General features: G+C 40.0%; 1 protein-coding gene across 1 annotated transcript; it reads left to right on the plus strand.

Moving 5' to 3' along the window:
- The first annotated feature begins 964 nt into the window (after positions 1–964).
- LOC117435033 (ras-related protein Rab-4B) lies at positions 965–7,674 on the plus strand. Its single transcript, XM_034057900.3, has 8 exons — positions 965–1,160; positions 3,549–3,629; positions 3,914–4,028; positions 4,344–4,406; positions 4,972–5,126; positions 5,719–5,814; positions 6,320–6,477; positions 6,668–7,674. The coding sequence occupies exons 1-7, from the start codon at positions 1,145–1,147 to the stop codon at positions 6,433–6,435; spliced, it is 642 nt and encodes a 213-aa protein (XP_033913791.1). The 5' UTR covers positions 965–1,144; the 3' UTR covers positions 6,436–6,477; positions 6,668–7,674.
- Positions 7,675–10,291: the final 2,617 nt, after the last annotated feature.

A 10,291-nucleotide genomic window follows, 5' to 3' on the forward strand; every position in this document is an offset into this window, starting at 1 on the left:
ATAATAATAATAATAATAATAATAATAATAATAATAATAATAATACTGCAGTACCAGTACCATGTAAAAGTTTCCCTTTCTAAAAGTGTAATAAAGCATAGTGAAAGAATGGGAGGCAATAGGATTAAGGAGCTCAGTGGTTAGGGTGCTGGGCTGCAGCGTGGGAAACAATAGGATTAAGGAGCTCAGTGGTTAGGGTGCTGGGCTGCAGCGTGGGAGACAATAGGATTAAGGAGCTAGGTGGTAAGGGTGCTGGGGGGCTACAATGTGCCTCTCACTCAACCTTGAAACAGGCTTACTATTTTCTGCGTACAGTAATGCATGACACCTAGTGGCCAGTAAGTAAAATGGCAGCTTGGATAGTTCATTGCTTTTTGGGACTCTCTGGGCTTGGCAGACTTTGTGCTTTCTAGGATTTGCTCGGAATATGCATGCAGCTGTGATGTGATTAATTATTAAACCAAGCTTTCTATGATATTATATTGAGACCGACTCAGTGCAGCATGACAAAGAGTCACCTGACCGTGCATGACAGTAAATATGCTGTTTGCGCTCTCATAGTTTATAAAATAGTTTGTACGTAATTAGTAAAGATATAATCTCCTTGCAAGTTAGCCGGCTCTTTTCTACAGCGGCATCGGCGCTATGCTTTAGTGCGAGAGTTTCCCGGGTTCGCGCCCGCCCTCAGTCTGTGTGGTGCGTCTATCTGCGTTAAACGAGATCGTTACACTATGTATCAAATTACATGCTGTATAGTGTTGTTTTGCTTTGTAACGACATAACGCGTTTTAATGTTACTGTCTATTGGTATGTGATCTCTCTGACCTGTACTAAACCCATCAGCATTATCCTTCGTATTTACAATGGTCTTTATTTACTTCACCGGTGCCACTACCAAGATGGCGACCTCCCTGCTACCCAGTAACTCCGCCTATTTGTCCCCGGCTACGCGATGACGTTAATCATCACCCCCGGCACGTTTTTGTTCAGTCGGAAGCGTCGGGGCAGCCATCTATTTATCCTGAGCAGAAATATTTGAAAAAATAAAACGCAATACTATTAAAATAAAGCAGAATTATTCATCTCTTGAGACGTCACACCGTCTAAATAGCCCGAGGCGCCTGGAAACTCGAGAACAGCAGAGATGTCAGAGACCTATGGTATGTTTACATTAATTGTATATCTGATTTAGATCTGTGCACCGACTGTCTGCACTATTAATTGTAATGATCAGTGTACTGTATGTTTTTTTAGAAATAGTTACATGTATGCTGAGACCACCCACTCAATTCGCCTGCGAAATAAACTTTGCTTTTAAAAGAAACATATTTAAATAAAGTATTACCATTTGTATGGTGTTTTAAAAACGAAAAGCACGCATTTACGGTCTCGCTTATTTTAAACGACAATTATTAATTACTACTGGTAGTAATTAATACTACTGGTAGTAGTAATTTCGAGTATAAAATCTAAAATAGCTGTATGTTTTTGTTGTTGCTATCTTTACAGTTTAATATCTTATATATATTTTCGCCTAGTGCCATCAGCTGTACGGTCATCTGTGTAATATTATTGATGTAAAGACATCATTGATATTAACATAGGGAGTTGTAGTTCATACTGACAGTAGTCGTGTGTTTGTTGTACTGTAAAGCACACATCATTGCACGATAAACAACTGATGGCTTATGCAATCGCCCCCTAATTCTTGGGCACCGTTTTGCTATATTATATTTCCTAAGGCTGTACTGTAACTGTGCATTATTCAACCTGTCGTCATTATGAAATGCAATACAATACTAAATCAGTACAGTACAGAACCGGTCTTCTGTTGCATTGAAAGAGCTGCTGTTGTAATAAATATAGTAATTCCTTGTTTAATGATGACTGAACACTATCTGTTGCTTACTATCTTTCTGCTATGAGACATTCTGCATTCATATGTTAACTTGCACTGCACTGTCAAAATACAGTGCCATACATTAATAAACGCACACAGCATGGCAAAGTATTTCAGGTTTTATTCTGAGATCATATGTCCTAATATCACAGAGTTTATATGTTTTTTGTTTGTTTTTGTGTGTGTGTGTGTGTGTGTGTGTGTGTGTGTGTATATCAGTGGGCCATTAAAGAAATGTTCTTAGCATAAGCACTGTATTTAAAATCTGCCTTGTTTGTTTCGACTTGCTGAAACAAATTCCCATCATCAAAACCGAGCTGCCTGTGATCAGAAAAAGGCATTTTTTTTTTTTTTTAAAAGAGACCGTTCTTATTTTGTCATATTTCTACTGAGACCTCTGGTCATTGATTTGGAATGACAGTAAAATAATGACAGTACCTCTCCTTAAAGGATAGAAGCTATATCCGTGAGAGTGGACAGCAGTCTTAGATTATATCCGAGTAGCAATGTTGGATCAGAAATCCTGAGAGTGAGGGTGGAGGAGGAGTGGGTAGCTTCTGGCTTTCATCACACATCACATGACAGCATGATCGATACAGAGGGTTTTTTATACTGCACTTAGAGAGATGCAAGGTGCTTCGATCAGACAAGCTTGACGTGTGTCCTTTTATTAAAAATACCATTAGGACTTTATTAACTGAATGTACAGAGGTTATCTACTCGGGGGTGGGGGGGTTACTCAGGGCATTGGAAATGGAAAATACCTGGATAAATATTGAAGCAGACACACACGTCATAGCAGAAATACCAAGTTGACCCTGATATGCTAGAAAGCTCTGCCATTTCTACTGTAAATTAATGATGTGTTAAGGATGGTGCAGGCCCTGCATAGCATTTTAAATTGCTAAGCAAAATGTACTGTAATCCATGTTTCTCTGATTGCGGAGTGACTAATACAAAGTGAAACGTGTGTGTGCTGAGCTACAGCCCACTGCTGTTTTCAACACATGTTTAGCTCCATGCAGCCCGGAATCTGTCGTTCTGGAGTACCATTAAACAGCAGAATCTCAGGAACGCGTCACTACAGCTCCTGCAATGCAACACGAAAAAAAGCAGCACATTTGCACAACCACCAGAGGGACTGCAGTTATTGCAGGTGTCCATGTATAATTTGGATGATTTTACAGCCATTCAATGTGTAATTGTTGCTAATGGTACAACAGGTAAGATAGTCCAACATTCGTGTTAAGCAGGCTTTGTAGACTCACCCAAAAAAGTGAATTGATTAAACATAATACATTTATTACAATCTCTTAAAGGTAAGTATCAAAGTAAACACGGTATAAATAAACGCATTAAACATTGTGTTCTTGCTAGAGATCTGTAATAATGGGGCTTAGCTATTGTGTGATGAATCGATTGAAAAGAAAATATTTAAACCCGTCCAATGACCATGTAGAATTGATGTGATTTGTGAGGCACCGCAGTTATATGTTTTACCACTGGTTTATTTCAGACATGAATGCTACTGTAATTTCCAAACCAGAAATGAAACTACGATCTATGTTATTTGGTGACGTTTTAACAGCTGGATCAGCACATCTTGTAAGCGATGTATTGAGTTGCTGCTTCTTCTTCCTCTCTTCAGATTTTCTGTTTAAGTTCCTGGTGATCGGCAGTGCTGGCACGGGGAAGTCCTGCCTTCTTCATCAGTTCATTGAGAATAAATGTAAGTAATAATGAGTTGACGCAGTGAGCAGGTAATATAGCTGTTTGTCTGCGATTATTTCAAACTTAAGAACTTAACAAAATGTACAAACAACACGTGGCCGATCGTCCGGTTTCTAGTGGTTGATTGATCTCCAGACTTGGTCAGGTTGGGTCTTAAAGGAGCCCTGTGATACAGCAGCAGTGACTAGGTGACTACAGAACAGAAGCTATAATATAGTGTTTGGAGTTGTCATGAAAAGTTCTTTACAGGCTGTTTAACTGTTTTTTTTTTTCGTTCTCCAGTCAAACAGGATTCGAACCACACGATTGGAGTGGAGTTTGGGTCCAAGGTGGTCAACGTGGGAGGGAAGACGGTGAAGCTGCAGATCTGGGACACAGCTGGGCAGGAGCGTTTCAGGTGAGGCTGGGGACTAGAAACGGGGCCTTTTGGGAACCATGGATTCAAAACACCAGTCCTTTTCAAGTGGCATTTTATTTGTGTTTTTTTTCATATATATTTTTTAGACTGAGTAGTTCTTATTGCAGTTTATTGTGTTTTTTTTTTATTTTATGTTATTGTTTTTGACAAATCTGTGTTCCAGAGCTGCTCTTCACTTCTAGTCGTAGGCGTATATATTGTAGCCAGGTAGATCGGCCAAAGTGTCTCAGTATTGGTGCCGGCACCACCAGTAAAAGGACTGTAGTGCGAAGGTCATGCTCTCTGTGTCCGCAGGTCTGTGACTCGGAGTTACTATCGAGGTGCGGCTGGAGCTCTCCTGGTCTATGACATCACAAGGTGAGCCCCACCCACTGTTTTACATCGGCAGCATTACCCTTTTCTTTGCTGAATGTTATGTGGTTGTAAAAGTTTGAAGTAGCTTCAAATAGAATTTTCTCTACTAAGGTAGACTATGTGGATTGTACCGTCTTAAATAATTCTGTTACCCAGGTGTCGTTCTTGGTGTTCGGTTTCCAGTTTGGTTTTGTTAAAATGCATTACAGATGTGTTCTGGTGACCCACCCCACAGGGAATCTCACCACAGAGTAATGTTATTATATGAAAAAATGACAATAAGGGAAAACTAACCATAAGGTTCTACGTATACACAGAAATGCAAGAATATATGTGTCTGTATATGCTCCCACATACACACAAATACACACACATATGCTACACATACACACACAAATATATACACATATACATACGCATCTATAAGTAATCACAGACATACACATGTAGAAATGCACGAGCAAACAGTGACTCTTGTAGTTTCTCATATCCCGGAACCCCTGGATTTAGATGACGGTGCATTCCTTGTGTAATAACTGCCCATGCTCTTGTCCTTCCCCCATGACAGTCGCGAGACGTACAACGCCCTGACGAACTGGCTGACGGACGCGCGCACCCTGGCCAGCCCCAACATTGTCATCATCCTGTGTGGAAACAAGAAGGACTTGGATGCAGACCGCGAAGTCACCTTCCTGGAGGCATCCCGCTTCGCACAGGAGAACGGTTAATGCAACACTAACTGCTACACTCTACTCTTTTGAGTCATGCTTTTTTGACCGAAATAAAAACTCAATTTGGGGGGGGGGGGGGGGGGGATGCGACTTGTATTCTGGGTGTTTCAGTTAGGGGATAGACAAAGAGAAGGAGAGGTGATCCCTTTTATTGGACTATCTAAAAAATAATTAATCACAAGCTTTCAAGACCTGAGAGGTCTCTTCTTCAGGTGAAAGTAGGAAAGAGAGATTGATGTTTACATTCAAAGGTGGCATCAGAACTTTAACAAAAATAACCTTTTTTTCATTTTTTATAAGCAAATGTTTTTCACAATCAATAGCAAAAAAAAAAATAAAAAATAATAATAATAATAATAATAGTAAAATTAAATTAATGTTCTTTATGAACCACAGGGACTGTTTCTGAAAATAATTGAATTTCTTTGGCCATGTTTAACAAAATAACACTGAAAAAAAAGTAATAATAAAAACTATTCCCTATGAGAAGCAAAGGAATGTACCTAAAAGCCCTTCATCTTGAAGGGATGAAAACGTGTGTGAATCCGGTATTGACTTGTTCCGATTCTCCACTCCTCCTCCAGAGCTGATGTTCCTGGAGACAAGCGCCCTGACAGGAGAGAACGTAGAGGAAGCCTTTCTGAAATGTGCTCGGAACATTCTGAACAAGATCGAGTCAGGTACTGTCTCTGATTCCTCCGGGAGCACATAGAGCCAGGCAGCGCACACAAGAAAACCTGTTTCAAGAGATCATATCCTGGTGTATGCTGGATGTTTACTTGTTTCAAGAAATAATTTCCTTGTGTATGCTGGCTGTTTCCTTGTTTCAAGAAATTGGCTGTAATCCAAGAAGTCACCTTTCTACAGTATGAGACAGGGATGGTACAGTGTACACAATGACTTTCAAATTGCACCCTTTCTGCTTGTTTTGATGACTATTTAGCACAAGTTATATATGATTCAAGTCAAGAGGCAATATGGAGGGAGGCTGTCTGTCTTTCTTTCCATCTGTCTGTCGCACTTCTATATTAAAGAGTAGAATTGTACTACATTAAGTTTCCTATCTGTTTAGATAAAGAACCATTTATCCAATGGAAGTTGCTAGAACACTCTTTTCCTTTAGTTGTTGGTATCTGTGGTATTTGGGGAGTCTGTATGTGAATGTGCAGTTCTTGTGATTTGCAGGTGAGCTGGACCCTGAGCGGATGGGTTCTGGGATTCAGTATGGAGACGCCTCCCTGCGGCAGCTCAGACAGCCTCGCGGTGTCGCAGCACAGAACCAGCAGCAGTGTAACTGCTAGGGGCCGGCTGGGACATGCACCCCACACAGGGCCTGGGAAAAGGTGAGCAGAAGTGGGAATACGACACACGCAGAGACACACATGCACGTACTCTTGCACACATAGATACACAGACACAGGCACATACACGTTAAGTAAAAGTAAAACAACTTCTAACTCTTGATCTTTATGCTGAACACCAGTTTGAAGTTACTTCCCTAACCCTCTGTGTGTTTCTGTTTCATTCTCGCAGTGCTGCCTCTCCACTGGTTTCAAATCCCCCTCGACTCTGAGGGTGAATCTCGACCCTTTCTGAAAAACAAACCGGTGCCCGAGATGGTGAGCCTTGCCCGTGCCCTCCTTTCCACCTCCCCGGCCCTCCTGGCCTGCTCGCGAAGCCTATGGGAACAATCTTCCGCAGAGCCCAGGTTACCCAGCAGGGGGCAATGCGCTGGTCACTGGTGTATAAGGCAGGCCTGCTCTATCTGAACCACTGGGCTGCTGCTGTCCACTGAGCTTTGAGTCCCGTACTTCCTAATAGGGAGGCACATATTTATAAAACTTTCACCCATGCTTTAGTCAAAGACTTTTATCCGAAAACGTCAACCACTCAATGAGGTTAAACAATAAGGTTAAGCAAAGTTTTATCCAGTGCCTTCATCGGTTTAAATAAAAACCAGTGGGGCCCCGTAACTTAAACCACCCCGTTCTGGCTTCTTTTGACAGTAAGAGATGACTTTTAAAGGTTTAAAAAGCCACTGACTAGGTTAATCAGCATTTACACACTCTTATCATTGTCCTTCTGGGTTCTTTATCGGTGTCCTTCTGTGTTCTGTGTTCTTTATCATTGTCCTTCTGTGTTCTGTGTTCTTTATCATTGTCCTTCTGTGTTTTTTACTTGCTCTATGCAGATTTGTCCCTGTACAAAGTTGACGCTTCCTGGTACCTAGTCATTTCCTGTGCTGTGGGTAACGGTCTGAAACCATCTGGAACATTATAGTGAAACCGACTTAACAGAACAAAAAGTAGTTTGGTACCAGGAAACGGCAGACATTTGTATTCTGCGTTTTTGAAATGGCAAGTTAAAGCATAAAAAGGTAAAAGTATTATAAAATAAGTCAAATAGACAAATTCTCTGACTTCGTTTCTTAGTGTATTACAAATTCTAATTGATGCGTTATGGATGATATTAAAAAAAAAAAAAAAAAGAAGTGGCTGTTTTACTAGTAAGAAGTAAAAATAAGTGGCCCCCCCTTTGAAGATGCTTACTGAAGGTAATATCTAGTTTAATCTGTATTTGTATTTAAAATGCAGTGTATCCTATCCCATGTAACACACAGCAGGACAGTCAATGTTCAGTACACATTTCAAACAGTAGCGCAAGTACTTTTACCCCCCCCCCCCCCCCCCCCCTCCCCCCTGAATGTTTTTTTTTTTTTTTTACCCTTAATTGGTGGTTTTCTGCTTGAGAAAAGAGAAACCCAACATTTTTCTAACTTTCTAACAAACAATGTAAAGTTTTATTTCAGTAGGGTCACAGATGTGTACTATCAAAATGTAATTTTACTGTCATAATTGCACTGGTAACCTTTGCAGTAATTGCAAAGGGATGTCAGAACTTTCTTCCTTTGTCTCTGATTGGCTTTGCTGAGACTCATATCACCTGATTGGTTAGCCCATTGATCTTGGTAAGTTGATTGGATGCCCAAAAGGTCCCATGACTTTTTTTTTTTTTTTTTTAAAAGGGCCCATGGATTGCAGTTTAACATAAAACATAATTTATAACATCTCATAAGAATGGGCTTTGCATAACGCCCTGTGTGTGTGTGTGTAGGCAGGCACTGTAATAGGTTACAAATGATGTGGTTGCTGCACATTTAGTGCATATATCTCAGGTAAAGCTAGGAGTTTTATAACCTGACCTTGCGCATACCAGTTGACCAGTGTATTATCCTGTTCTCTTTGTAAATCTAAACTAGGCACTAATATGTCGCTCCTACTCCCTCCCATTTGTTCTCTCTCTCTCTCTTGTAGTATCTCTCTCAGTCTCTCTGCCTCTATTACGCCAACAGATATGCAGTCAAGTTTAGTACCTTTGAGTCCAGATCCTGATGTTTCAAAGTCTTTAAGTAAAGCATGTTACAGGGATGTTCCAAAACTTTCTTCCACTGTGTTTAAAGGAATAACAACCCAGGCTAAAAAAAAAAAAAAAAAGCTCAGAATTGGCAACATTGTCACTGACCTTCATTCAGACACACTTCCTGTTACCTAATCACGTCCTGTTATGTAGGTCACATGATCTGATTGTAGTCAGTAAATCTGACCTACATCACAGGAAGTGATTAGGCACAAGAATGCAACATTGAATCCGTTGTGCTGTATTTACAAAAAAAAAAAAAAGATACATAATTTGCTAAAGTTTAGTGAATGTTTTGTAATGCACTACACCTGAACTTGAACCATCAGGACTCGGAGTTGAGTGCATGCATCTGTTCCAGTGTCTTATTGGAGAGACTGTGTGAAGTTATCAGTTTGTAACAGACAGTCCGAATCAGTCGATTCCTAATGCACTCTCTTTTTTTTTTATTATGTATTTTAAATACTGTAACTAGAGACTAACATTGCAAATACTTGTACAGCGGTTTTGAAAAAAATAAAAGATTGAAGTAGTAAATGTGAATGCAACATTCCTTACTGAAAGGTGACTACTGAGCCTGCTGTTACAGCGTTCTGTTCTACCACCAGTAAACTACAAGTTGCATGTCTGCAATTCTAGGTCTTTTTTAATGAACATCTTGCTGTGGGAGATTGTAGTGCAATTGCCACGTTTGCTTGGCTTGGTGCATTGGCAGGTGGCAGACAGCAAGAGTGGGCTGTAAAAAGGAGGATAAATATCGTTGATTTTATATTGGTGCACAATGCTTTAGAAGGAATATCTGGTGGCATTATAATGATAGAGGACTGTTATTTAAAAATCTCTTACCCAAACATGTCTTGACCATAAACATATTTACAAATTCAACCTATTCACCGGGTGCAGAGCTAGTTTCAAGCCATGTCTATACCATGTAAATACCTCTGGAGGACCTTGAGAGACTAAAGAAATGAAAGTCAGTAAATACTTCAAACACACATTGTGTGTACCATTAGTTTAACTAGCTGTTGAGTGCATTGCTCTGTATACTTACACGATAACTGCTGTACAGAGAATATGAACAAGGAGATAATCGTCTACTAAATGGGGGAAAATCCAATGGGTTTTTATACCAGTGAGGGAAATGGTTGTCTCGAAGTACAGTCGCTGCTGCCTCTAGTTATAGCTATTATGACAAGTGTTTTTGTATTTTTTTTTTCTTCTGATTAAAAAAAAAAAAAAAAACAGGACATGTGCAGCTCCGAGTCTGACTCAACCCAGTGACTCTTGGCATCAGGGTGCTGTGCTGCCCACGGGGGCCTTTGTGAGGGTTGTGTTACTGCAGGATAGAGAGGGGGTTTGCAGCAAATCTGGGGCTGAATTCTGATTTAAAAGAAGTATATAGACTAACCTACATAGTACTTTAAAGCATGTAGTTGAAAATAACAAAGTTTTTCCCAGGAAAGTTCCCTAAGACTCGCTTAACTCAAGCTCTTTAGAATGGAATGATATCAAGGGGTAACTCTCCTTCGTTATATTTTTTAAACTGCACTGTATAAACTATTCCATATTTCAGAAAAGCAGGCTCAGTTGTTGCCTAGTAACTGATACACCTTTAAGATACTGTATATCTGAACTACAATGCTGTAAATATGTTGGGTTTTGTTTTCCTGTCGATTTATGCATTTTTGTGCTTTGTATATTTTTTTTCGTAAATGTTATTTATGTGTTTGGGGATTGCCC

The sequence above is a fragment of the Acipenser ruthenus genome, chromosome 30, assembly GCF_902713425.1.
Source record: "Acipenser ruthenus chromosome 30, fAciRut3.2 maternal haplotype, whole genome shotgun sequence".
NCBI lineage: Eukaryota > Metazoa > Chordata > Actinopteri > Acipenseriformes > Acipenseridae > Acipenser > Acipenser ruthenus.